Raw genomic sequence first — 27,987 nt, 5'->3', positions numbered from 1 at the left:
AACCACCCACGCGCATGCTCCAGACAGAGTTTTGGAACTGCTTAGCACACATCGATCCAAGTCCTTGGAAGCACCTGGCGGTTAGTAAGGAAGCACAGAAATAATTGAAGATCCCAGGGATCATCCAGGATGTCCCAGAAGATCATCTCTGCATTCAGTTCAGACATGCCTCTTCCTGTCCACCACTGAATTTAGGAAGGTTTAGAGAGAGGTGCCACCAGGTCTGTCTCAGAAGCTGGCAATGCTCAGTGCTGTGTGGCTAGTACCTGCAACGCCACCAAGACATCCCTCAACCCCAACCCTCCCCCCAATTGTCTAGATCGTTTGTACACTTTAAAGAAGTTCCTTTATAAGATGCAACTGAACCGGAAAACCTATCATACTCTCCTTTTTTAAAGAAGGCCTACAAGGGAGGGTAGGACAGAACATGAAGCTAGCGTTTGCGTTCACTGGTGTGCACGTTCCTTCATTTTAGCTGCAAAGCTAGCAGGGAAAATAGGATCTCACAGCCTGAGAAACCGCTGTTAAGTTCTCTTTTTCAGTTTTCTGCCTGCTTTTGCTCTCTGGCAAGGTGAATCCAGGTGGGTAGAAAAGGGCAAACCGTAGACGTTTTGTGACCAGGAAAAGGCCAACTCCAGATAGATCATCCATGAAAGAAGTTGGGGAGCTGCAGACTTCAGTGTGATGTTCTAGGAGACCCTTTCCACTCTGTCTCTGTGCAATAAGCTTCCACGTGAACTCTCCCAACACAAGAGTTTGCGTGTGTTTGTCTCTCTGTGCATTTCAGCTTTATCCTTGTCCTTGTCCTTTTCTGCTGCGTCAAAACGCATCTGCTGTTGCAGCAGGAGAGCTTTGCCTTACACAATGCGGTTGCGTCTCTTCTCTCCAGCAGCTGACAGCTGGAACACAAACGTTATCTTCAACAGGGCTTCCTTGAGCAAATTCCACCCTTGCTCTTGGGCTCTGTCAAAAAATAATTCTACCTGTCCGTAGGAACTACGAGGCAGCTCCAACCTCAGAGCGACAGAGCACGCAAGGCCCACTTATTGTAGGCAAAGCGGGTTGGTCTGCATCTTGTGACCATTAACTTAGTATTTTCATTTGGTACACAGACAAAGGTCTCTTCTTAACAACCCAGGCTGAACCATCCATCATCCCTGATTATCTAAGAGGGAAAAGTGATAATTCAGTTTGCGCTGTCTTCCTGACCCAAAGGTGAACACCTGAAGCATTTGCTTTCTCCGTCGTAACGGAACCTATCCTCCGACATTAAAAAAAAGAAAAAGAAACTCTTCCAGCATTAATCAAGCTTTGCGCAACCGTCTCTGTCCCCTGCAGATGTCCTTTTGAGTGAAAAGGTTTAAAACAGGCGGTCAGCTGACGAGCAGGCATCAGTCAATAAACGAGGTGCATACGAAGCAATGCCTCCCTAGTTTTCCCTGATGTAAACTCAAATATTCCTGGGGAAAGTTTGCTTTGTGATTTTTGAAGGGGATGGCACACACAGGTGCCTTCTTAGTACAGAAATTCTGCTTTTCAGGAAAGGGAAAGGGCTAAAAAGGCAGGTCCGGTTCTTCTCAGCTACCTCTGCTAACAAGGCTTAACCAGCTAACCCGGGCAACCTTAATTAAACATAAAACCATGGGAATCTGTGACTGTACATGTGCATAATGCTTGGGGACAGCACTGAGGGATCCATGCTAATTTGCCATGAGCCGAAAGCTGCGAGTCCAGAGCAGGCTCCCGGAGGAATTACATCCATCCGGCTCTGAGACCCTTTGCATAACGTCATCTCTAGAAAGGCCACGGAGGGGAATTACTGCAGGGCAACAATGGGGAAAACCTCACTCTTTGTTTTCCTGATTACCTGAAAAAAGAAGTGCAAATCATCGCTTGGCTTTTAACTTGGTGGCAATTCAAGGAACCGTGCTTGTTTTTCCCTCCCCCCCAATAAATTAAGTAACATGCATTAAAACGAAAAGAGAGGGGAAAGGGCCATGCGCGTTCTCTTTCCACACTTTCTCGAAAAGTCTCGCACTCAGCAATCTTCACTCTGAGTGGGCACCGATCACTTGCCAAGGGCGTATTCCTAGAAGAAGAAGACGTGGTGAGGTATCAGAAGTGGCAGGCGGGTTTCTGTGACTCAGAAGGGGCCCAAGCGGCCGCTTTGGAGCAAACGTTTGCTGGCAATTAGCAGCATGCAACACGGGCTTTTCGAAGGTTGGCCAGAGCCACGGCAGTTCTTTTCCTCTGTCTCTCTCTGCAACAAGAACAGAACAGAAGCAGCAAAACATCCCCCCCCCCGCAACGAAACAGCCAGGGAACAAGAAAACTCAGCCCATTTTCTGGGAATGCTGCGATGGGGCTGCCAACCACCCCGGGTGGGGAGAAGGGATCACGCCAGCACCGAGGAACGACGGCCCGTTTCTTCTCGGAGACATTCATCTGTTTGCTTTAATAACCTCCGGACCAATTTTTCTAAATCCTTCCTGGACTTCAGCTCCTCTTCCAAACATTGCTTCATCCGTTTGTTCTCCTGCAGCACGGAAGAGAGGCGGAGAAAAATGGGGGCAATGGGGGGGGGGGGTGTTAACACTTCGTTGTTAATTGAATTCATTGAATAATTAAATTCATCGAATAATTAAATTCATTGAAAGTCTCCGACTTTCCTTCTGCAAACCAAAACCACGGACCTCGATGGGCTAACCATCTCCACTCAGCTCCTGGTGGCTTAATTGATGAAACTGCTATCCTGCCCTCTCTGCAAAGAACGTACGATGGCACTTCCTGACTTTTTAAGCTTCTCAACACCCTTGCAAGGTAGATCAGGGTCAGAAGCAGCCAAATCCTCAAATGACATCCATGGCTGAATAAGAATTTGCATCCAAGCCAGGCCCCAGGCTGTTTCCCTCATGCAACAATAATTGAGGGCACATTTTCCAGCTGGTTGTTGCTGCCATGAGGACTAGAAACCTTTTTTTTTTTTTAAACTCACTGGGAAATCTGGGTTATGGAGCCCCCAACTGCAACCTGGGCTTTTGAAAAACCGCTTTTAAATGCGGCCTAGCATCAGGCAATGATTATGGATTACCTGCTTCAGTTCCTTGACCTCATCTTTTAGTGCATAGACAGTATCCACAAGACTCCTAGAAAATAAGAAAGACAGTAGAAAAGGGCAAAAAATCCATCAGCACCAGGCATAGAACATTTACTTCATTTTCCCAGGGTTGAAATCTGATTTTTTTTTAAACCTTTTTAATTTTTAGAACGTCGTACTACTGTGATCTACTCTTTTAATTTTTAAAGGCTAAATTTATAAAGGGCAAAATTTGATTTTAGGTTTATGTTTTCATTTCATGGTTTTCAGCTTTCCTAGCAAACTGCTTAAGAACACTGGTTTCTGGGCATAATAAAAATACTGCAATAAAGGCAAAAGAAAAGAAAAGAAAGGAATGGTTTGAATAAAAAGATGACTCATGGGAGTCTTGTTTTCCTCAACTACAATTTGTTTATAGTCACAAAACTCTTTGGGTGCTGGCTGTGGCCCTGAAGGACCTCAGATAAGGGCTCCTAAGCCTCGCCCAATCTGACCGGCCCCCCCAACTGGGGAGCACCATTGGCAAAACTGGGCGGCCCAATTTCCTGCCAATCTGCAAATGGGTCAAAATGTGCTGTTCACCAACAAACAGAGCAAAGCCGGGGTGGGGGTGGGGGACACCCCATTTGCACCTACACGGGTGACACAATCTTGCCTACATGTGACACCGTTGTGCCTACTGCGCCCCCTTCTTCCCCTGCAAGGGACACGTAGAGGTGGGTCACCTCTGCCCTAGAAGGCTTTCTAGAACCATCTGCAAGATGCTGGTGTTCCTGGCTGGGTCATCAGCAGGAGAGTCAACACGAGGAAGGAATGTCCTCCAAGAAAAGCCAACGCCGCATGGAGACGTTGCATGGAGGCCAGTATTTCACCCAGGACGTTTTGCTGCAGCTTCTCTGCAGGCCACAGCAGGGCTTGACCCCCAGCCGGCCCCCGGCTCCCACTCACTTCTCCTCTGCCACGGTCTGCCCGTTGCTCCGCACCTCCTCAATGATTATTTTCTCTTCTTCTGGAAGCAGGACCTGGGGGACAGAATCTTTGCGGGAACCTGAGGACGAGAGTGGACAATGGGGGCTTCGTTTGGTGCACACGAGAACCACGACGCTGGTCCAGCTCAGCCTGAGATGGACCTTTCCTTCCCTCCTTGAGGCGGAGGCCCGGGATCCGCCACCACTCACGGAGGCTGAGCTAAGACCGAATCAGTCCGGCAGCGCTTCACACAAACAAAAACCATCCGCCACCTCCCACTGCCCCCAAATGCACTGATTTATTGTTGCCACCTCAACCCCACTGATAAGAGACGGTGTTTCCATTCATTGCTTCAGAAGATGCGAGAAAAAAAAGACACTCAAAAACAAAAAAGCCACCCAGGCAGCCGCTTTTTCTGAAATACGCAGCAGATTCGGAGATAAAATCACCCGGCGCTTCGTACCCAAAGTGACGGTGTCTTCGGAGATTAGCATCTCAGTGGGCTGGGAGAGTAGAAAGAACGGAAGCAGCAGCATCTCGTTGCAACTTTTTGATTTCCTTTACCTTCATCTTGCTATTTTAAAAGTCAGCTTATTTCGGAGGCTGGGTTTTGACTCATCCGCGCAAGGCTTCTTTCTCCCCCCCCTATTTTTTTCAGAGAGGAGGAAGCAGTTGCTGCAACTCGTGCTTGGCTTAGTGTTGGAAATGAGCAGATGGATGGATGCTTTTCATTCAACTGGGGAAAAGGATTCCTCTTTCCCGGGATACTAACTTGAGTGAGAAAAAAATGAACTTTCCATCAAGGGTCCAGCGAGGAGAAAGTGGGAGACAGAATGAACGAGGAAGGATGTTTTGCTCCCGTCTCCAAGGTCTTAGAAAGGCTGGGATAGTCACAAGCAGTGTTTCTCAACCTTGGGGACTTTAAGATGCGTGGACTTCAACTCCCAGAATTCCCCAGCCAGCCATGCTGGCTGGGGAATTCTGGGAGTTGAAGTCCACGCATCTTAAAGTCCCCAAGGTTGAGAAACATTGCTTGAGTTGCTAAGCAGGATGGCTCTATGTAAGAAAGCTGCAAATTCAGAGACAATATAAATGCAGCATCTGAGTTTAACAGGCAAAGAAGGAGCACCGTAAACGCATCAGAGCAAAGGCCCGGGGCCTCAGAAAGTCAGTCTGGCTCCCGATTCTTGGTTTCGGGTCGCCGCGCCTGTCTGAATCCTGCAGAACTTCTTCCAAGCAACGGAAGAGGAAATGGCAGGCTTATTTATTCATTCAGGCATCCTTGGGGTTGGGGGGGAAATGTCATCCCGCAACCCGTGGTGTCGTGGGGCAAAGGAGGCAACGCATCGAGCCCCTGAAACCTATGGCATCATTTGTACAATAATCACATGATATGGTGGCTTCTGCCAGGTGCGTAAGGTCAATAAGACCAACTTTGTTCCTAACGTGGCATCTTCCAGATGTGCCCTTCCTTCTGGGTTGTGATGCACCCCATTTGAAGGTCTCCAGCGTGGGAAGACTGCAATAAAAAGCTAGACGCCCGGTGGTGGGTATCCACCCCATTAAACCCAGTTGAGCTTTCTTCGTTCTGTGGGGTGCGACCCCTGCTCCTTCTTCAAACGAGATGTGTTTGTGCACGTGGCGGTTTACGGTCTTTTTAAAAAGTGGTAAAACAAATCACAGCTTCCCCCCATTTCAGAGAACGCCAGGCAGGTGTCCTGAGGGCCCCCTACGTCTGACCCGGCCCAAGAGATCAACCATATCTCAAGCCCCTGTGAACCACCTGGTTTGGCTTCAATCCACTGACCTGAAGTGACGTTCTGCTGAAAACTGGCCCCCGCGCAATACGCCTCAATCACCTTGAGGATCTGAGCATCTTCTTCCAAAGCAGCCGTGCCTGTGAAGCAAACGCGTGTCAGGACCAGACCCTGGATTTTGGCTGGAGCATCAGTTGGGCTGAGCTCACTTTGTCTTTTTTTCCCTTTTTTCTTTTTAATAAGCACTTTATTAAGTTATAAAAAGCAAACAAGGACTAATAATCAAAGAGGGAAGTAGAGAAGAAGAGAGTTAGAAAGAAAGAAAGAATACAAAAGTGATGGAAAGGAAAGAAAAAGGAAGAGAGGAAAAATTACAGAAAGAATGACTTCCGACTTCTTACGCAGCAGATATAGATCAATCATATAGTAACCTCTTACTCTAAAACTGCATCTTAACATACATATCTGGTATAACCTATTATTTTAACTAATCGTCAAATCCATAAATCATAGTTTCATTTTTTTCCGTCTCCTGAGAAAAGTCCAGAAGGGGCTTCTGATTGGCACTGAAGTTGACTAACTTGAATGCCTCGCCTTTTTGCCAATGAAGCACCCTTATTAGCCTGGTTTTGAGTCCTTCAAGCCGAACACATCTATTGTGAGGCAATCAGCCACTGATTAATTATTGACTGGGGAATGGTCATTACCTATTGATAACGCTCACTATGTCTCATCATTCATTCTAGTGTCCTCTTTCCTTTCCCCGCCACAGGCATCGTATTCCTTTCGCAAGAGCATAGGCGAGACCTTTGATGAAGCGGCATCTGATCCACAAAAGCTTCCAGGATAATAAGCCGATGAGTCATGAAGGGGTCTCACATTTTCAGTGCTTGCTTTATTTATTTGTTGTTTTAAGTCTATCCTCTGTCTCCTTCTAATGACTTTTATTCGAATCATAAAACTGCAAAAGGCCATCATGGCCATCCAGTCATCCCTTGCTTGATGCAGAATTCCAAACAAAAGCATCCTTCACAGATGATTGTCCTGAATACATCCAAGGAAGGAGAACCCTTTATCAAGCTGGGTCACTGGTTCTGCTGTCTCGCTGCTTAAATAGTTTGGATGTTTCTCCTAATTTTCCACTCAGATTTGTATCTGCAACTTCTGTGTCTTGCCTTCAGGGACAACTGAGAACAAGATCTGTCCTTTTTCTGTGTGACACTTGAAGAGGGCTATTGCATCTCCCTTCAGCTGTCTTTTCTTGAGCTAAACAGACTCAATTCCCTCAACACCTCCCTGTAGAACTTCTCCCATTCCTTCTCCTTGCCCTTTTAGGCATCTCTTCCACTGCAATTTGTATAATCTTAAATTGGATCCAGTACTTGAGGTGGGGCCCGACTAATGGAAGATTGATTGGAAATACTAATTTTCATGATTTAGAAACTAAACTAAACTAACTATTCAGGGATGCGTTTCCTGGAAGACAGTCTTTCCCTTCCTCCTTTAGCGTACAAGTTCATAAAACTGTCTGGAAGTGCCATTTTATTTTTAGCCAATGGATAAAGAGCAGAGTCTTCTACCTTACAGCATAATTAAAAGAAAAGAAAAAACCATTACAGCAACAAAGCACACAGCCAACCTACTTTTTCTAATGACAAACTCCTCATCAGATGCTTTCCTCTCTGTTTTCCTTTTGGGAAGGAACTTTTTCATCGTCTTGGGGCTCTTGCTGGAATCCTGTACAGGCAGAACAACCCCATTAGGGTTATGTCCTGGCTGAAGAAACCTCCACTCATGATGCATCTAAGCTTTAGTTGATTAACTGAGGAGTGAGCTCAAATATTTATGAGTCTGCAGAGTAAATATCCAACGACTGAGCAGTGGTATGGATAGGTGACATGTTTAGACACGTGACACAAGGCAGATTTGGCTAATCTGGAAGCCAGAAATGGTGTGTTCCCCAATCCCTCTTCATAGCCATGGGCCCAACTACCTTTGAAGAAAGAGTAGGGATGTAGTATCTTCTTAATGAAAGGTCGTGGGTGATTCCTGACTGGGTGACAGACTGTCCCATAAATGTTGTGCCTTGAATTCCAGCATGGAAGATCTAGCAAGTAAATATGTGTGAAGGAATTTAGAGTTGACCTTACAAGTGAGCCATTAAGGAGCGTCTTGGACAAAAGATTACTGTACATGGTCCTGAGATAGAAAGATGCATGAGAAGGAAACTCAAAGTAACCCTGCCTTGATATTGTGTAGTATAAAATGGGACAGAAAGAAACTGGTACAGGCTTCAAAAGTCAGGTCAAGAAAGGGACAGTGCAGAAATTCTAGGAATGCTCTTTATAGTATGGTGGAATTATAGGATCTTGAAAGCCTGGCCCAGTTTCTCTATGTACCAACTTATGGTAAACAAGATCAAGGGGGCTTATTTTGAGTTTCTTTCTCACACTTCCTTCCATTTCTGGACTTTGTAATCTCTCGTCTCTCCTTGTTCTGTCTTTTCCCCCTTCAATGGCTCACTCCTACTTTCTTCAAGATCAGCTCTAAATTCCTTTACAGAATGCGACCTATGAACCACTGTGAATTGTTTCAGGTTTGGTGATATACAAGTGTAATCTGTTGACCGAATAAATAAACCCTGAGCCAGAGACACACTAAAGGGCATCTCCGTTGCACGTGCGCTCAGGAGATAGGCTCAGTGCGGTCTACTTCTAAGTAAACGTGCACGGAGCCAGACTGCAGAAACAAACAGCAGTGAGATTAGCTTTGGGAAAATATGACCTCAAACCCAGGGCAGAAACTTGTCACTTGGGGAAAACCCTATTTGTTCATTAAAACACATAAATATGTTGCAATGGGACAAGTCATGGAGAGGTTTCTGGCCTTACCTTTAAGATGTAGGACATCCGCTGGGAACGAGCATGTAAAGAAAGAAAGGGTGAGCATGAAAAGATGAACATTGCCATCAAACTACTGCCTTAAAGATATACTTCAAAACTATGATGTTGCTAATAAAGTAAATCATATTATATTCAGGGTTCCTACTCTTCTTGCTTCTGAGCCCTGAAGAGGAATCTTCTAGCTGTACCTCTGTGTGGGGCAACGGGTTGGGGTCCCCTGTCCAAGGGCACCAATTCCTCCTGCTTGCTCATCATAACAGAAGAGGCCTTGCATTTTCATGGAAAGGTTAGCTAGCTCATCAAAGTTTTCCCACATTGATTATCAGAACCTCCCTTACCCACATGGATTCTTACGGGGAGCAGTGGGCTGGGACCTCCAATATCAGATTTGTAATTGCCCTCCAGGATCCTTCTGGGAAGGTCTCTTCTCTTATCACAATCCTGCCTAACATTTAAAATGTATTTCAGAGGCTGACCTCCACGCGTTCCAATTCTTCACATTTAGATGGGCGGTTTCTACAGAGCAGATCTTCTTGAGAAGTAGAACCAAAATTATGGTTCTCCTTAAATCAGTTCACCAGGCCTCTTCCTTTTAGGCAGTCAGGCCAAGCCAAGCCAATTGGATTTTCCAGTTTCTAAGGATATCAGAGATCCTTTCAATGATATTTTTAGGCTATTGTTATTTCAGCTTTCTTTGGAATTGCTGCCTTTGTTTGATTAACAGTACTGACAAATGGCCAGGGGTCTGATTTTTAAGGATTCTTTTCACAAAAAGGACCAAGAAAAGCTCAGACCCAAGGGTCTGACTTTAAGGGAAGGGTGACTGCACCATGTCCACATTTTTGCTGAAGAGGAAGGAAGAGAAATACAATCTTCCTGCAAAAATCATCAACAACATTATGTCCCATGGAACAGAGCAGTTCTGGAGCATCCTTAGATATTGATTAAGGCTGTTTTTATCACATTGCCCAATTCATTCCTTAATTAACCAACATTATGATGCAGATAAAAAAAAGGGGGCAGGACTTTGATCTCAGAGTTGTGGCTCCCATCTTGACTTTTTTGATCCCTGGACATCCCTGGGGGCTAGGGAAGAAATGCTGTCTTGCTCCTTCATAATCTTCTGCCTCAAGGACTGAAGGCTAGTAGGCACCTCCAGAGGAAAGTAGGCAGGGTGTTTGCCTTCTCCAAATGTTGACTTTTAACTGGGATAGTGTGACTGTGTGCTGCTGGAAACACCACTAAGCAAACCTGACTGGGTTAGCCGCTGACTGGTTAAGTATGTTGTGCCAACGGGATCTCTGTGAATAAGTTGGGATAGCCACACCATGATAACTCTTTGAAAAGCACCTGAAGTGTGTGTGTGTGTTTGTGTGTGGCCAGATCCATTGTACATGGATCAACTCTGCTGGTACCACGCGGCCTTCATCTCAAAACCCCCAAGGAGGACCAGAGCTAAAATGTTTGAGTCTGACAATGTGTAGGAAATGCTGGGGGGAGTGGAGTATTTTCCCCTCCTGTGATAAGCAACAGGTGGAAGCAGATGCCAAACTCGTGGTACAAGGACTCTGTGTGATGAGCAAATCTCACCCTGGCTTGAATTGTGCAGAGAGTGAGTCATGAAAAAAAAATGGGTACAAAGGATTGAAGGTGATTTTGTTTAAAATCACCGAGTTCTAGGTGTGTGATACAAGTTTCCTCATTGATGCAAATAACTTCTCACCCCCGTTTCCTGTGGGCCTAAATTTGCATAGGGTTATATTTTGACAGCACACGGATTTATGACAATTAAGTGGAAGAGAAGATTACACTGCCCCTATAATTAATCCGGCTTCCTGAAGCACAATTAAAAAAGGGTTTTGATGGATAAGAATCGCAGCTTCTGTGGGATTAAAAAAAAGAAGTTCAGAAGATGCCGATTTGAAATTGGAGGTTCAGATTTAGACAAAATTGCAGCTTTGATGGACTGAAAAGGAAGCTTGGAAGGGGTTGGGAATGAGCAGTGTGTTTGAAAAGCTTCCTTCCCTAAAAATACAACTCTGGATTGGAAACGAATCTTTATTTAATTTCTAACCTCTTTCTCCCCAGAAAATAAAACATGAAATAACAAAACGATCACTAAAGCTTCCAAACTTACCAAGCAAACAAGCTAAGACTTCATTCTTAAGTGTATCAATTAAGCAAGACAAGACTGACAATTAATTTGCCAACCAATCTGCACAATTTATTTCTAAATGAGTTATGTCTTTGGCTGCTGAGAGAAGGACCACAACAGTGGAGTAAACATGGCTCCTCTGGCAGGGAGTTCCAAAGCTTGCAAGCGGAGTTCCAACTTCCTAAACTCCACCAACCTCTGTGGGAACTTGGTGGCTCTCCATGGCCACATTTCTACCCACGTGCAACCCTGCAGCTGAACCTGGAATGTGCTGTCACAGCATTAAGGACCATGATATCAAATTGTCATAAGCAAAGCCAACAGACACACACACACACACACACACACACACACACACAAAGGCTACATGGCATTACCTCTTTGTAGCTGAGGGCCACTGAGGGCCTGAGAGGAGGTGCAGGGCGGAGGCAACTCAAGGTCCAAGGTTTGAGGATCTGGGGTGGTTCCAGTGGGCCATGGACTTGTCCAATAGAACTGAAAGTCTGATAAAGAACAGCTCACTGAGTTTCTTGTTTCCAACCTGCCCAATCACCTCAAAGCTCCTCAAAGTGACAAGTAAATCACCTCACATTCAGCTCATGGATTGCATGCAGCTCTGTAAAACCCCATTTGTGACTTCCCAGCACCTTTGGATCAAGCCACCACAAAATGACTAATTTGGGGCAGTGCAAACATTCTATTTTTTCCCTCAAAATAAGGTTTGGAAGGGAAACAGGAGGACTTGGAGCCTTCCAGCTGGAGAGGAGTGAGTTGTGGCCCCAGTCCTAGAGAGATGGCCCACCCCCTTGAAAGAGAGGAAAGAGGGAAAGCAGGATATTTATTTACTATACTACTAAAATCCTTTTTTTCCAAGCGACTACAAGTATTCTTGAGGCAGACAAAACAAGCACTAAAAAGCATCAGTACAAGATCTACAGATTAAAAAAAACTTCAACTAATATGTGCTGGCAATGAATGAAAACATCAAAAATGAAGTGGGATTGAGGAACCCAACATTTGAAGGCCTAGAAAAGAGTGGAAGACCATTTTTTCTCCCACTGTCCCCTAAGATCAGGGTCAAGGTAGGTTTGGGGCCCGCAGGCATGACCTGTAAGAGAGAAGTTTCCAAGTTTGTTTGGAATCTCAGCTTTTATTAGGGTGGTACTTACAGAATGGGAACCCCAAGATTGGGTTTTGGAAAGGGTACCACTGAAAGTTGTTCCTCTTGTCAACCTTTGTAGGTGGTCAAGCCATTCATGCAAATCTTGGCTGCTACTGCAGTGTACTGTGATCCGGTCTCCCATGCCCCCTATGAGATGAATACAAACCAGATTACTTGATTAAAGAATGGTTCAGATCGTGACAGAAAGAATGGCAAAGTGAGTTAGTGCTGATCACAAATAGGGGTGGCTTCCAGGAATGAGGCCACCCTTCACCCATCTGGTAACTTCCAGATGGTTTAGCTTTCATTTCCCTGAATTCCCAGCTCTCATGGCCTATAGAAATTCTCCGAATTGTAGCCTTGATTCATTGGAAGGCACCAGATTAGGGAAGACATTATTAGATAAATCCAGGAGGATAACTCTAGAAGTGGCTCAGGGTGGTTGCATGCCACCTCCAAGTGTACAAGTAGTTCATTGCTGAGCACCAGCTTCTGTGAAGCACAGGAGACTAATTTTTGTCTTCATATCCTGCTTGTGGATTTATCCAAGGTATCTAATTGCCACTTGGAAAAGAAGAACCCTGGACTATATGGGACTTTGATCAGTACCAATTCTCATCAACCATGGCACTATAAATGATTGTACGTATTGCATGAAGAAGGCTTTTTCGTTTCCATCGCCATCACAAGATATATATTAGATTCCTCAGTGTTATTAAGCCCTGGCTCATTTTAGCTAGGCTCACACATCTCACCGAGCCAAATCTAAATATGATGGCTTAATGTGACTCTTGTCACGCCAACCTGGATGTCTTTCAAACAGAATTTCACAACTTCACGGATGCTGTAGCTCTCAGTGGCTTCTTGTCATAATAGCAACACCGGGCTTCCAGCAATAGAAGCTGCAAACATCTCAAGACCAACTGTTTACAAACGTGAATGGAAGGGGTTGATATCCCGCCGGTAGTGATTCCAGAACTATCTAATTGGCCTCGGTGGGAACAAATGGTGGACTGGTCTGGCGCAGCTGTGTCCTTTTTAGCTTTTTTGTCCTTCATCAATTGCCCATCAACCTCAATCAGTCAATCTCAACATTCTGAGGACCGCATAATGGAACTTTTATAGGGCACTAATAACATTTATTAATACTACTTAAACACAAAGAGTATGATTGATTATTAATAGATTCCCTTGGGCATTCATCATTTTCTAACCCTAGTTTGCTAAGTGCTGGTTTGTACCAACCCCTGGGATGATATCTTTATCATAATTGTGCCACACATCTAAGATGCTGAAAGAACACTGACCTGAAATTTCAAAAGCGTGCTCACTTCCTTCCAGGTCTTCTAATTTTGTCACCATCATTCCTATTAAAGGGAGCTTTCCCTGCTCCCCCAGAAGGAGAAAAAAAAATTACACCGATATTATTCCGAGCAATCTTGAGCAATATTCTTGCCACGTGAAAATGGCAGAATGATCGGCCGACTGAAAACAATCAGGATGTTTAGCTTAAATCTGCACCACACCTAAAACTAGAAATTTCAAAGGAAAAAGAGCCTCCTTCTCTTTTCGGAGTGGGATATTTTCATGATTGGGGATGAGGGCAGAAGGGTCTCATACTTCTGCGGGGGCTCGTGACACGTTTGAAAAAGCGAAATCTTTGTAATTGCAAATACACCCCACTCACCTTATACATAAATCCACTCATGCAAGGGCTGGCTGACAGCATCAACAGGACGCTTGAAAATAACATGAGGTATCTTTCCTCTTTCTCCTGAGATAAAGAAAGAAATGCACCGCGCGTGAATATCTGTGGAAAGCATGATTTCCTCAGTCCCCCCATTGCTTGAGCCTTGTTGCTTTACAACATGTGAAAACCATGATTGGAAACCTTTCCAGATAGAGCACCTGTAGGGCCCGGGTTGGTTGAACAAAGAGGAGGAGAATACAATACAATAAAAGAAGGACCTAGTCCTCATGGTTTGCACTGTTAAACCCCGCCCCATCTCACCTCATTCCCTCCATATTGGACCATGACTTGTGACATATAAAGGACGCTGCCCATGGACCGGATATCTTCACCATCCCAACTTTGAATGGTTTCGGACAGGATCTGTAGTTCAAGTTGTTTCCTCTTTCTGATCTCCTGGCACTGGGACTGTCAACAAAGCTTAGATTACGAAGTAGGTCATAGAAAGTAAGAGAGACAGGCCAAGGCAAGGTTGTTTGTGTATCGGGGAAATGACTCCGATGGAATGCTGTGCAAGACGATGAATGCGTGTGTGAACTTCTTCAGAGCATATCTCAAACCAAAGCTTTTATGTCTTTCTATGCTATCTGCATTTTAGAGTGGAATGCCCTGAATATCCTGCATGGAGAAAACACTTGATAGCCTTCCTTTCTATTTAAATAGCCTGGACACTTAGACATCTGCTTTGCCCCTCTGGTAGTTACAGGGAGACCCGTTGCCAGGATGCTGAAGGATCTCCAGCTCCATTCTGTGATTTGGCCCTCATGGCTGGTGTTCGGATAAGCCTTCTATAAACTCCCTCAGTTTAGTTTGGAGAAACCCTTTTAAAAAGAAAGGAGAGAAGCTTGAGAGGGGTTCCTCAAAAATGGAGGGGAGAGGAAGGAAGTTCCATGAGGACAAGTGGATAGGATTGTGCAGTGCTTACAGTGAAGAAGTGGTGGGGATATGATCAGATTGTGAGAATATAATAAGACAGATAACTTTTCAGCGACCAGAAGTTATGCTGGATAATTTGGAGGACAGGAGAAGTGAAGAAGATGGCCATGAAAAGGGGTGGACTGAAACATTCTGCTCTGTTTCTTTTCCTGAGACTTTTTTTGGAATGGGAAAATGGGATTATTATTATTATTATTATTAGTAGTAGTAGTAGTAGTAGTAGTAGTATTTGAATCTTACTTCAAGTCTATGCTACAGTTTTCATGTGTTCTCTACCTCAAAATGGCAGGAAATTAAAATATGGTGGTATAATTAGAGGGGATTCTGGGGGCCAGGGTAAAAAGACCCACCTTATCCTAAGGTTAATTCATAGAAGATATAAAAGTTGGGACAGAAATTTCATAGAAATAATCCATAGGCATCCATTACAGCCCCAATGGCATAATGTGTGTCATGACATTATCACGCAAATGATATAATTCATGCCATTTGGGAAATAGCATCTGACATCCATGACATTTCTGCCCTTCCTCCAGACCCCTGATGCTTTCGTGTTAAGAGTTAAGATCCCCTCAATGCTTCCAGTTTAATTAATAGTATCGTTTATCCTGCTTTAATGAACATTTCCTCCTTCTCGCTTCCTAGCTTCAGTTCCTTCCCCTCCCACCCAAAAGTGTTGCTCCTTTTCTGGGGAGGAAAGAAGCAGATTATTTTACCTTCTGCCTTGCAAGGAGAACAGCAGAAGAGGCGATAAAACAAGATCACTTTCCCGACAAATCATAATTGAAACCTTGCCTGAGGAAAGAGTGCCCCCTCGAGGGCAATTTCGCTGCTGCTTGGAGACCTACCACAAGAGACTTGAAGAACGCAACTGCTTTCAAAACGTCTTCGTGGTCAGGATGTGCCTCCTAGAGGGAAAAGAGGATAAGGTGGGCAAGGAGAAGCTATTTTCCCCTCCCCACAATGCTAGAACCAGAGGTCACCCGATGAAATTGAATCTTGGAAGAATCAGACAGCCCAAAGGAAATATTTTTTTATACACAGTGCAAAATTACACTTTGGAATTTGCTACCATGAGATGTGGTGCTGGCTACCAGCTTGGTTGGCTTCAGAGAAGGGTTAGACCAATTCATGGAAGTCCTGGAGATCAAGGGTTATTAGCTTTGATGGCAGGGGGGCTGCCTCTGTAGGCCCTCTGCTAGGAGACTCATGGGCTTCCTGGCTCAGTTGGTTGGCCGCTGTGAGAACAGACTGCTGGATGAGATGGGATAGGTGTCCCATCCAGCAGGGTGTGGCTTATAATCTTACATGTTCCTATGACCTAGGAGTTGGGCTAGAAGACCAAACACAACCGAAATGGCCCAAAGCCTATTTATCCTTAGATGACACTGTAATTAAAAATAAAAAGAACAGAACACAAGAGGAACAAGTCAATGGTGGTGGAGTGTGTTTGTACACATACATGCGTTGTGTATATGAGTGTGTTGCATGGTCATTATAAGTACCACTCCAGAACCTCTGTTATAGAGTTCAATGCTTGTCTTAGCTTGGGGGTGGGGAGGTGGGTTTGAGAGATAACCTCAATGGAGTCCCTCTTTCTATCTCTTTCTGCCGTTGCCCTGTTGTGACAGTTTGTCATCCTGCTTTTCCTCATTAGAACTACCTGATGGTTTCCCATCCAGACAACAATCAGGCAGAGAGCGTTAGCTCTTCCTTGTCATGGCTTCTCTTCCTCTATTTCACTGCACAGGTACAGCCCTTCCTTCCTTCCTTCCTTCCTTCCTTCCTTCCTTCCTTCCTTCCTTCCTTCCTTCCTTCCTTCCTTCCTTCCTTCCTTCCTTCCTTCCTTCCTTCCTTCCTTCCTTCCTTCCTTCCTTCCTTCCTTCCTTCCTTCCTTCCTTCCTTCCTTCCTTCCTTCCTTCCTTCCTTCCTTCCTTCCTCCTGTCAATGGCTAAGGGGCCTGGGAATGGCAGTTAGAAGGGTGGTTAGTGCAATAAGTGAGGTACATAGATGCAAACTGGGGCATCAGAGTTAGGAAGCAATGAGAAGGAAGAGCTTCCTTTTGATGTGGAACAGGATGCTCTCCTGGGACTGTGCCTATCATGGTTTGCCTGCTCATCTGAGTAGCATGAACTGAAGGAAAGATACTTTGCTCTTCTTTTCAGGGGGCGAAATGTCTGGCGTGGGCTCCGCCATTTTAGCTTGGTTCTTGCTGTCTTTGGACCACCATAAGAGCTGGGCAAAGAATCAATTTGCAAGTGGTCCAGGGAAAGGGGCTCCTGCCAGAAGCCCACCTGCCAGGATGTAGACCCAGGCAGACCCCTGATGACCACAGAGAATCATGAAAAAAAAAAAAAGCCAAAACAACACTAGGAAGAGTCTGTAACTGAATAACGGTGGTACTAACCAATATTGAAAACTTGTCCTTAATAAAAAAACTCCCCACTCCAAGCTTACCTCCATGTGCCGCTCAAGTTCCTGCAGAAGGGAAATGTATTTATCCAGCCGTGTGAAGGGTTTGCTGAGGCTTGTGGTTAAGGTCAATATTCCAGAGCAGGCCATCCCTTGGCTTTCCATGAACTTCTCCAGTTCCTCACTGGAAGACAAGTACCCAAGATGATAGAGAAGAGATCAGCCCATTGGGCACTTATCTTTCCCAAGGGCAGGGTTTGGTTCTTGTTTTTACCTATGTTGGGTCAAGACATTGACCGCAGATGGGTGGTTAGTGCAATAAGTGAGGTACAGAGACGCAAACTGGGGCATCAGATTTAGGAAGCAGCCTCCCACTTTCTGCTGGTGTTCTGGAAGTCTATAGAAGATACAGACAGGACCCAGATTTAATAAATGAAGCCGTTGGTTGGAATTTCAAGTTTCAATTCTATCTCAGCTGAAGGGAACTTTCCTGGGCTGTTCCAAGGTGGAGAAGAAGCTTTTCTGCCAGCATTCATTTATTTACTTATTAGATGTATGGGCTGCCCCATTTGTACAACTCTGGGCAGTTTACAAAATGCCACAACACAACCATAAAAACCCATAACATTTCATCCAAAACAGTCTGGAGAAAATCTATGAAATAACCAAGTGTCTCACATCCCACCTGAAGCCTTCTTCTGCTAGACCCCCAAGGAGCAGATTTTAAATAAGAAAACTTTCCACAGAGAACACATTCAGGACTTACTTAGCACAGTCTTCAAGGGCCTGGTTGAGCGTCTGCTGAAAGGTACAGATCTCCTCCACATTTCCGAGCAAAGATGCTATATCCATGGCACTCAGCCTAGAAATATGCATATAATGAAAGGATATTCCTCAACGGGAGAAGAAAATCTTGGCTTAAGGGAGGTGGGAAGTCAGTAGTGGTCTCCATTCCACTGTAATGACCACCCTCAGTGTTTTGATCACAAACAATCTGTTCCTCAGTTTTCCCAATTACTATTGTGCCCTTGAGTGTGGATCTTTCCCTTGGCACTACGGAGACCCTTTTCCCCATTTTGTGGGCTAGGCTTAAGTGGTTAAGGGCAATCAAACATTTGAAAAGGACATTAAAACACTGGAAGGGTTAGAGAAGCAAAGCAAAAGACCATCCCCATCAATTAAAGAGGCATTTAAATCTGCCAGCAGCTAAAGACCAGGCTGTAGAGTTGGAAGAACTGGTCATCAATGATCATTTCAGAAGTGGCCATCTGTCCTCATCCACATTAATGGAGATCAACCTGAAATAATCTTACTTGTCATAAGACTGGAGAGACTTTAAGTAGGTTCCTAGAAGTGACTGTAGTTCCTTGGCATATTCTCGCTCCGTTTCCAAAATATTTTGAAGCACCTGGAGCAGTTGAGTTCATAAGCAGGAGAAATAAAGGACGGGTTAGGAATGTGCGTTAATTATGTGTGTTAGGATCCAAACACATCTTGCCTATGAACCATGGAATCTGTGAACATACTATATGCTTATCAACATGGCTAGGCCCATGAGTATGGAATTCCTCTCATCACGTGTCTACGGTCATGTAGGCTGCTAATAAGGAATGCTAAAAATAAAGTCTCCCTTGAGTCAGCTCAGCTGCTGGTGACTTCATACAAACATCTGTGTAGTTTCTTGGCAACAGTTGGAAATGGTTTGTCATTGTGTGCTTCCAAGATAGGTTTTTCACCTTCCCAGTTTAGCCTACAGTCTTGACTCTCCCATTCAAGCATGAAGCAGACCCAACCCTTCTTAGCTTTTCGAAAGAAACCCTTGAGTTGAGGTCAGTTTCTGTTGTTTATGCTGTTTTTTGGGCAACAATATTGCTGCCTTCCAGGATATGGAAAAAGTTGGGTATTTTTATTTATTTTTATTATTTTATTTATTACATTTATATGCCACCCATCTCCCCCAGGGGGCGGCTCTGGGTGGTTCCATATTGATATTGATATATTGATAAGCAATGAAACCCCAGGCTACATATTTTTAGGCCTTGAGGGTTCAGTCAGAGAAATAGTCTCTGGGACTGCCCCATCACAGTAAACTTCTACCCTTTATAATTTGGAATCCAAATTTTCATGCTGTGTTGAGAGAGATAAAACCCTTCCTTCTTGGGCTGGCATTTGATAACCAGGATAAAAATGGCTACATTAACATATTTTCTTTTTTAAAAAATTGTGGGTATTTTACTGAACCACTACCACGGGGATCACGTCCTTGGAAAGGACGAATGAGATTAATAAATCATCAATTCATAAATATCTATGGAGAGCAACGTCACCTGATTTCTTTCCTTGGAATTTAACTGTAATACATGGAAAGTGGCCGAGCGCTGGAGACATTCTTTTGAAAGGAAATATGAGACGTTTCCCTCCATCCACCCCCTTGCTGCTTGGACAAAAATTAAAGGCAAGAATGCTGTGCTCCCCCAGAAGAATGTCATTGCAATTCTCTTCTCCTTTGGAAGAAAAGTTGAAAGCTAACTCTCTTCCACCAAAGTAAATAAGACCTAGCAAAAAGAGGCAGGAGAACTTTTTGGCATAGCATGACTAAAAATGGCATAAGAGTTGAATTTTTTTTCCCCTGACAAAACAGCAAAAATCTAGAGGTTAAAATCACAAGAGGGAGCTCTCTTAAGAATTTTATTCTCCTTTCTAATAATAAAACCTTTCCCAACGCGCCCCCCAGGAATGCATTTGACCTCTGACATCCCCACTGGCCCAACCATCCACGTGCCAGAGGCTTAAATTCAAAGAAGGAAGTCCTGGGGATGAAACAGACATTTAAGCCAGTCTCTTCTCCGTTTCAATTCAAAGTGGACCATTTACGCTCAAAACGGGAGCCAACATTAGAAGAGACCTTTCTTGGAAAGGATAATGCATTTCCGTGTTCTGTCTCTCAACTACAGCGTGACTTCAATAGGCCAAAAAGCAGGAGACTCAGCTGTGATGCTGAAGCGAGGGAGTGTCTTCCTTAGCTAAGAAAAGTGAAATTGAGAAGAGCCATGTACTTCTCAGATAATTCTCATAACCAGGGCACACCTGGTTGCTGCATTTGCTCAACATATGCTTAGTTTAAGCTTGGCTTGATTTTTTATGACTTAGTGTGTTGTGTGAAGCCAACCCATTTATAGTTAAGTTTATGGTTCAGTGGATTGCACAAACTCTAGAATTGGTTAATTCAGTAACACAGTTTAGTGTGACGTGTGAATAAGGCTATTCATGCAACCTTCACTTCACTAATGTGTATATATTTTTTGCTTAAGAGAAGTTCTTGGAGGGGTTCAGCCTGGAGAAGACTGTCTTTCTGAACCTGAAGGTCTATCATGAAGAAGATGGAATAGATTGGTCTTGAGTTGTTCCAGAAGACAGGAGAAGAAACAGGGGGCTTAAATTACAAGGAAGTTGATGTTGACTGGACAGCAAGGAGTTCTTACTCCCCATAGTAAGAACTGTTCAACAACAGAACAGATGCCTCAGGAAGTGATGGACTGTTCTTTGTTTGAGATGTTTGAAGAAAGGCTGGATGGCTGCTTTCAGGGATATTGTAGTAGTGAATTCTTGCAATGGGTAAGGATTAGATTAGATGGTCTCTTCCAACCCTTAAATTATATGATTCTATGGAATATGAACCATATGAAATATTTATATAGCACTTTCATTTCTTCCCCACCACATGTGCAAAGGTGCTCCACCCTTTGCTTTCATTCTTAATAAACAAAGAAATATTTACAGGCATCCTTCTGGTTAACAGAATTCAGGAATAACAGAGACTTCACAGGCTTACCACAGTGTAGTAATTCTTAGTAAGTTGAGGACTGTCAGCCCCTTTCAAAGCCTTAGGAGAGAGCAATTTATCTGGAGGAGAAACAATAGAAGTGGTTATACAGAGGTGATCTTATGTTGCCAGAGGAGGAGGAAGAAGACGCATTGACACACACAAGCCAACAACCCACAGGTGTGCAATGGTAGAAGTAGAGCCTTGGAGCAGGTATGAGATGCACTTACTTGCCTGGAGCAACCTTCTCCAGCCAGGGGTGCTGAACCACAACTTTTAGAAGTCTTACCCCACATGACCATGAGGTGTGGACCTGGAAAGTGGTAGGTGGCAACAGCTGCTCTAGAAGTAGACAAGCAGCAGGGAATAGAGGAAATTTGGCATTTGTGCCTCAACTGGGGCCAAGCTTAGATACCTTATAGCATGACTGGAACCCTGCAGGTAAAAGTTACTTTTCTTATTTAACCAAGCAATGGTTGACCTTCCTTCCTTCCTTCCTTCCTTCCTTCCTTCCTTCCTTCCTTCCTTCCTTCCTTCCTTCCTTCCTTCCTTCCTTCCTTCCTTCCGAGGGTTGATTATAACTTATTTTCATTGCTACTGTTGTTTCACCCATGATTGCTACAAATCTCCTTGGCTTACAATCTCCTCTGCTGGTGAAACACCGAACATTTCAATTTACAAACATAGAGTGCTATGGCTCTCTGCCCCTGGGGAAATTATAGTCTCGGTTTAGAAACCTATTATAAACAAAGTTAATGTTATGCAAAAGCAGAGGGAAGACTCCCAACATAATTGTTGGCTTTCCTGAAACGACAAGGGTATCTCTGAATGGTTCTGAATGGTCTCCACTGGTGTGGGATTTCTAGCAATCTCTGAAGGCATGACTTGCACAAGGGAGAAGGACCAAGGACCCTCTGGTATCCCAGCACCAGGAGGAATGACCATCCAGTGATTACCAGCACAAATTAAACCTCTTCCTGGAGACAGAACTCAGTTTCAGGCTAGAGAAAGGACCAGGAGTTCCACTGTAGTGTGTGACTCATCTGACCACAAGGGCAAAACCCGAGGGAATGTCCATTCAATCTTACTTCCTCAACATAGCCTAAGAAACCAAAACTGCCTTTTTTTTCCTTTAGAGGAAGAGGAACAAGCAGGATTTCCACTCCTTACCATGAGAGATTGAAAACACAAAGCAGTGCTGTGGAGAATTGGGGGGGGGGGAGGGGGATTGAAGCAATAATTGAAGGAGAAGGAGAAGGAGAAGGAGAAGGAGAAGGAGAAGGAGAAGGAGAAGGAGGAGAAGGAGATGTTAGGGGATTGAGGTGGAGGTGGAGGTGATGGAGAAGAAGGAGAAGGAAAAGGTTTTTTTTTTCCACAAATGCATATAGAACACACAAAGCTACCTATGGAAGCCACACTCTCTTATGTTCCTATCCTTATAGGCTGCTATGTACTTTAATGCACCTCACAAACCTCTTTGTGCATGCAAACCATAAATATCCAAGCAAAGGCCATCACAACAACAACACATGAATACAAGCATAAACGATGACAAGGCTGATAATAACAGGCTTCTTACCGGTGGATTTAATTTCTCTGACGTAGTTGCTGGGGAACCAACCCGTCTTTCCGTTAAGGGTCCCTTCCCACCAGCCCCCTTCCTCAGTGCGGGTGACGTAAATGATGTCCCCCTTGTTGATGGTCAGCTCGTCTTCGTTGGTCTGCTTGAACTGGAACCGGGCCTTCACCACCAGTTGGTGACTGCCGTTTTCTGCCATCTCCTAAACACGAGGTAAGATCAGGAGAACGGTTGGTTCCAAAAGACAAACGCTGAAGAAGGATGCTGTGAAGAGGCGAGATGTGGTCCGAAAGGAGATCCTGCTAGGGCTTGGGTGGAATCACCCAGCCAGGTGATTCCACCCGGCTAAGGAAGAAGCAGAATCAAGACGGGGAGGGCGGAAACAAGGAGGCTCACAGCTCCCCAAAAACGTAGGGGTTGACTAGGAAATTCCTGCCTCACCACGCAGTTGCACGACTCTTCTGCTGCAGGAGGAGATTTAACACCAGGCCTTGGACCCCTTCCTGCTATTTCTCTTGCTGACTCAACACATTTTTAGGACGGCAGATTACTCTCGACTCGGCCTGCCGGGGCAGGGGCCAACCTCTACAAAGCAATGGGCCAGGAGGGGGTGGAAATGGAGAATAGACAAGGCCAGCACAACCCTAAGCCATCTTGAATTGAAAAGAAAACAGCCTCGCATTAATTAAATTCAGTTCATAAGCCGTTCCCCGTATGTCTCCACCTTCTGCTGAGAGATGGCAGAAGAGGATAGAATAGACCCCGGAGGGCCATGCACCCAAGGGTGGTGAAGGGAGGGTGCCGCCTGGGCGTTTCTGCCCTCAGTGGGATCGTACCGAAACATACCACAACTCTTGACTGCCTCTGCAGCCCTCTTGATGGCCGAGTTGATGCTGCTTGGCTCAGGGGGTGGCAGTCACCGGCGGTTAGAGAACATGGCTTCCTGGTCGAGCCTGGATCTGTTAAAAAGGAGAAGAGGTGAAAAAGGGAAGGAAATAACCCTTGCTGCGCTGAGGATAGAAAAAGAGCCATATTCGTTCAGATGAAAGCCCACATCCTACTTCCTCTGCGACCCAACTGAAACCTCCTAAACGATCAGCTCTGGGAGGCCAGGCTACAGTCCATCCAAACTATAAAGGGAACCAAAAAGAAGCAAGATTTTAAAACTTAAAAGAGCCATAAGCAGTGTACAGTAAGCGAAAGCCAGAAATATTTCATAGGTGACGATACGGGTCACCCAAGCTGTAGATCAACGTCCTGAACGCAGGAGTGGGAAGCCCAGTCTTCGCCTGGTATCCAAAACTAGGCAACGTTGATGCTAGCCCGGCCTTCAGGGAAGATCATTCCAAAACTGGGGTGTTATCCTGAGGTATATTTCCCCTAAATATGGAGGTTCCCCAGAGCTCTGGAGGGTACAGCCATTTCAGCAGCATGATCCTTCGTAAATGGCTCAGACCCAGACCTCTTTGGAGGTCTGTAAGAAGAGGCTGGAGAGCCATCTCTCGTGGATGGCTTATGTGGTTTTTCTGCACCCTGCAGAGGGTTGGACTAGATGATCCTTGGGACCCCTTCCAACTCCTCAACTCTCTAATTCTTTCATTCCCCAGCGAAACTATCCCTTATAAGCTTACTCGAACGTAAACAAAGGCATGAAAAAGGCTGCTTTGTGGCAGACACCCAATTCCACGCTTGTTCCTGTCGGGAGTTTTAGCAAAGTTCTGCCAGGATACAGAACCATCGTGCCCCTGTTCCAAGAAAATCAGAGGAGAAGGGGTGTATCTCTTCCGCCGGGGGCTGACCAGATTTTCCTGGTTTGGCTTGTTCAGCAGGACTTGGCCAAAGAGTGAGCGTAAGGAAAATCCGCACGGCAGAAAACAGGTCCCAAAAAAAGATCCACGGTGCTGGCATTAGATGCGAGTTGCCAAGCCGATTTCCCTTTGTGGGGAAAGCAGGGAGGAGAAGGCCAGAGGTGGAGTGATCCTGGCTCCGCGTCCTACTGAACTGAGAGCATGCCGATGCTGACGCTTCTCCCCGAGGCTCTGTTGCAACCCAGCAAAATGTTCCGCAGGGCAACGTTCCGGAATTTAAATCTGCCTTGGAGCTGCTTCCGTCAGATCCAAGCTCAGCTGATGGTTTGGTGAATTCCTGCCCAGGACGGGGCTGGACTAGATGCCCGTCCAACTCACACGTTCTGTGACACCAGCTGGTGGACGGAGAGGACAGCGCGTGGATTCCACATCGCAGAAACCACCCACGCTTTCCTCCTTCCAAAATGGCTCGCCATATGACGCTGAAAGTGTTCTACTTAGCAACACACGTTCTGTTCCGAACGCTGGGCAGGGTACTATTTTGAGCCCTGGTGCTTCATATCTCCCCCCTCCCATTGGGGAAGAAGCGCCCAGTGTGAGGTTGGCCCCCAGGAATCAAGCCCCATTTAATAAGGGACTGAGCTGAGGGTCCCGGAGCAGGAATTATTCTGCAGAATTCGCTTCTGAAAATCCAAAGCCCAGGCGGGGTCTTTCGGGGGGGAGGCAAGCAACGTGGCCGAAGAACTCGCAGTGCCTTCCTCTTCTGCTGCCAAAGGTTCTGGGCCCAAAACCTTCAGCAGAGTCTCCTCAAGCAGGGAGGAGGAAAAATCTAACAGCGTGAAGTCACGATGACGTCCCTCGGCTAGTTAGCAAATATTCAGAGCTGGTGGGTGGGCCCATGCTGGAAACTGGGGAGTGGGTCACGAGCGTGCTCACAAAAGGGTGGTTACTGGGGGGCTTGCCTATTCCTAAAACAGGCCCGGCCAGTCACACACAGACACAAAACATTTGCAGAAGATGCGCTGGGGAATAGATTCTCTGCTACCTCCACAAAACACCCAGGATGTTCCTTGGAACCCCAACTTAAGTCCTATCCTTTTTTTTTTTTTGGTGACAGCCATAGAAAAACATTGGATTAAAAATCATCTGGCATTTGTATTTTTTCACCATGCTTACGGATGGGAAGGGGGGTCCACAGCGTTCAGTAAATATAAAGAGTAGAAGCTGATGCTTTGCTTGTACCCTATCTACCGTACCTATCTATCTGTCTGTCTACCTACCTACCCTTCTGTCTACCCACTTATCTACCTACCATATATTTATCTGTCTGTCTACCTACCTACTGTATCAGATAGATAGATAGATAGATAGATAGATAGATAGATAGATAGATAGATAGATAGATAGATAGATAGATAGATAGATAGAGGTATTCATCCATCCATCCATCCATCCATCCATCCATCCATCCATCCATCCAAGACAGAAAAAATGGGCACCAGAACACAGTGACCAAGAAATAAATCCCCGGCTGAGAAAAAGACCAACAGAGCATGATCTGTTTCTGTTTTAAGGTATCAAACTATAACCTTCAACATCTTCCATTCAGGGCCATCAAGGTCCTTGCCATCCCAACCGCTTATACACCTTCACTGGTGAGGCAAGATCTTGAGGGTCTGGCATCTATTTCACACCAACCCAGGACAACTTAAAATATAGTATTTTTCCTTATTTTTAGATACGCTTAGGAAGCCTCAGTCTGTATTCTTTGACAAGGATAACTTGTTCTCTTCTTAGAATCTTGTTAAAATCGAGCATCTGTTCAGCAGGGCTCCACTGTTTGCATCTCCTAAAGCTTTCAGCTTTAAATAAAGATTTCATTGTGCATTACCAGCCAGACCACATCATGCTAAGAGGGCCGTTTCCCAAACCCTCCAAGAATGATCACAATGCTAGATTTTACATTTACATTTCTAGTTTTCCCTCTTGCAGGCTTCATAATTTATTTCTCTAAAAGTGTAACCCTACCTTGTACCATCTTACACCTTAAAGAATCCACAGTCAGTTCAAGATTTTTAAATAACAGAAGGGGAAAAGAGACAGAAATGAAACGCAAGCGTGGCAGCCACAGAGTGAAACAATTTGGGGAAAGACAGGAGAGTCCACAGGGTGTGGTCAAGGAAGTTGAGATGGAGGCCACAAGAGTGCAACTGAAGCTCCACCATTTTTTTATGCCATTGATTGTGCCACTGCAGCCACCATCTTGACTTTTTTGACCCCATTCTGCAGATACCCCTGGGAAAGGGAGGGGGAGAGCAGAGATAGCTTGCACCCCCATTTCTTCCTCTAAAAGTCTCAAGTGGCATTTAGGGAAAATGCAGTACAGACTTGTGGGCCTGGAAGGTGGTAGAATAAAAAGAAGGATTTTAGAGCCAGCTGCTTCCTAATTGATTAGCCTTCTGTGGATAGTGGGTTTTTGGATAGAGAAACTACAACATGTGCATTTTCCTCTATTAGCAGACCAATGCTGCTGGGAAGGAAGGAAGGAAGGAAGGAAGGAAGGAAGGAAGGAAGGAAGGAAGGAAGGAAGGAAGGAAAAATCAAAGTTAAGTGGAAGGAAGAAAGGAAAGAAGGAAGGGCAAATCAAAGTTAACTGTGAGGAAGGAAGGAAGGAAGGAAAGACAGACAGACCAAAGAAGCAAGCAAGCTAGCTAGCTACCTAGCCAGCTAGCTAGCTTAAAAAAATAGAATATGGGAAAATAATAAAAAGGGAGTACATTTTTATCTTTGAGAAGGAGTAAGCACCAGTTTATATGGGAACAGCCAAAAGGGACAGCTTTTCTTCTATTGTTACACTGCAGATAGATAGATGGGGCTGGGGCTGGGTGTGTATGGAGATGCTCCCTGTTGTAAAGATAAAGCCTCTTTCAAGTCTAGCCTGGCCCCTGAGGCCTCTCTGGACACGTCTTCGGGCTTTATTTAGCAACGACCCGGACAGTTCGCCCCGCCTTCCTTCAGGATGTTCCCCCAGCCCTGGGGTGTCGTGGCTGTTTCCAGCCCTGCTTAGCTTTTTGAAACTAGCCACGGTTGGCGAGGTGCCGCCTGGAGAAATATCTCTGGAGCTCAGAACAAAGCTGAGGAATCAAGGCCTTTGCTTCCACAAGAGACGTCCGCAGGAAAGCACTGTGACATAACTTTTTCTTTTCCTTACCTTCAGTTGCTCTGTTGAGAGAAGAAAGGGCAGTCAGTACCTTGGAGAAGTTTTCTCCGGAGTAGAGATCGTGGGCATCAAACAGCTGTGCAAAGAAGGAGAAAAAACGTCAGGCCAATCTTTGCATCCATGAGCAAAAGCGATCGAAAATTCAGGAGAGATGTTTCAGTTGCTGGGAGCCTCTATGTAAGCCTCCACATTCAGGGGCAGCCTACCTCACAATACCTGTTGCTAAGGCTGGGTGCTACAGGGTGAGCTTCCTAGAGATATCTGGCTGGCCACAGTAGGGGTGTTGGGTCCTTCAGTTTCTAATCAATCCAGCTTTCCCAACCCAAGCACCCTCCAGATGTGTGGACTTCAATTCCCAGAATCCTCTGCCACCACCATGCGAATTGGGGGACGCTGGGATTTTCTAAACACAAACG

General features: G+C 45.2%; 1 protein-coding gene across 4 annotated transcripts in view; it reads right to left on the bottom strand.

Moving 5' to 3' along the window:
- Nucleotides 1–529: 529 nt before the first annotated feature.
- The window catches only part of ARHGEF6 (Rac/Cdc42 guanine nucleotide exchange factor 6), a 37,186-nt gene continuing 9,728 nt past the window's right edge, over nucleotides 530–27,987 (bottom strand). For 2 of the 4 annotated variants that reach the window (XM_007428850.4, XM_088151485.1), the window contains 20 exons: nucleotides 27,563–27,647; nucleotides 23,390–23,502; nucleotides 22,544–22,745; nucleotides 20,974–21,044; nucleotides 18,455–18,549; nucleotides 17,908–18,003; nucleotides 17,416–17,538; nucleotides 17,187–17,325; nucleotides 15,578–15,637; nucleotides 14,055–14,201; nucleotides 13,731–13,817; nucleotides 13,351–13,429; nucleotides 12,051–12,190; nucleotides 11,259–11,384; nucleotides 8,715–8,735; nucleotides 7,467–7,560; nucleotides 5,874–5,963; nucleotides 4,046–4,145; nucleotides 3,092–3,146; nucleotides 530–2,536 (listed from right to left, as the gene is read on the bottom strand). In XM_007428850.4, the coding sequence (XP_007428912.1) occupies nucleotides 2,396–2,536; nucleotides 3,092–3,146; nucleotides 4,046–4,145; nucleotides 5,874–5,963; nucleotides 7,467–7,560; nucleotides 8,715–8,735; nucleotides 11,259–11,384; nucleotides 12,051–12,190; nucleotides 13,351–13,429; nucleotides 13,731–13,817; nucleotides 14,055–14,201; nucleotides 15,578–15,637; nucleotides 17,187–17,325; nucleotides 17,416–17,538; nucleotides 17,908–18,003; nucleotides 18,455–18,549; nucleotides 20,974–21,044; nucleotides 22,544–22,745; nucleotides 23,390–23,502; nucleotides 27,563–27,647 (2,064 nt within the window). In that variant the 3' untranslated portion in view covers nucleotides 530–2,395. Of the gene's footprint in view, nucleotides 2,537–3,091; nucleotides 3,147–4,045; nucleotides 4,146–5,873; nucleotides 5,964–7,466; nucleotides 7,561–8,714; nucleotides 8,736–11,258; nucleotides 11,385–12,050; nucleotides 12,191–13,350; nucleotides 13,430–13,730; nucleotides 13,818–14,054; nucleotides 14,202–15,577; nucleotides 15,638–17,186; nucleotides 17,326–17,415; nucleotides 17,539–17,907; nucleotides 18,004–18,454; nucleotides 18,550–20,973; nucleotides 21,045–22,543; nucleotides 22,746–23,379; nucleotides 23,503–27,562; nucleotides 27,648–27,987 lie in introns of those variants that run through there. The other 2 variants (XR_015798063.1, XM_025167040.2) reach the window with 2 other exon arrangements.

This window comes from Python bivittatus, unplaced genomic scaffold, assembly GCF_059951505.1.
Source record: "Python bivittatus isolate LINGU-HERP-01145 unplaced genomic scaffold, Pbiv_v1 ctg000670_np1212, whole genome shotgun sequence".
Classification (NCBI taxonomy): Eukaryota; Metazoa; Chordata; class Lepidosauria; order Squamata; family Pythonidae; genus Python; species Python bivittatus.
Note: the sequence above shows the minus strand (reverse complement) of the source record. Positions and strands in the feature narration are given on the sequence as shown.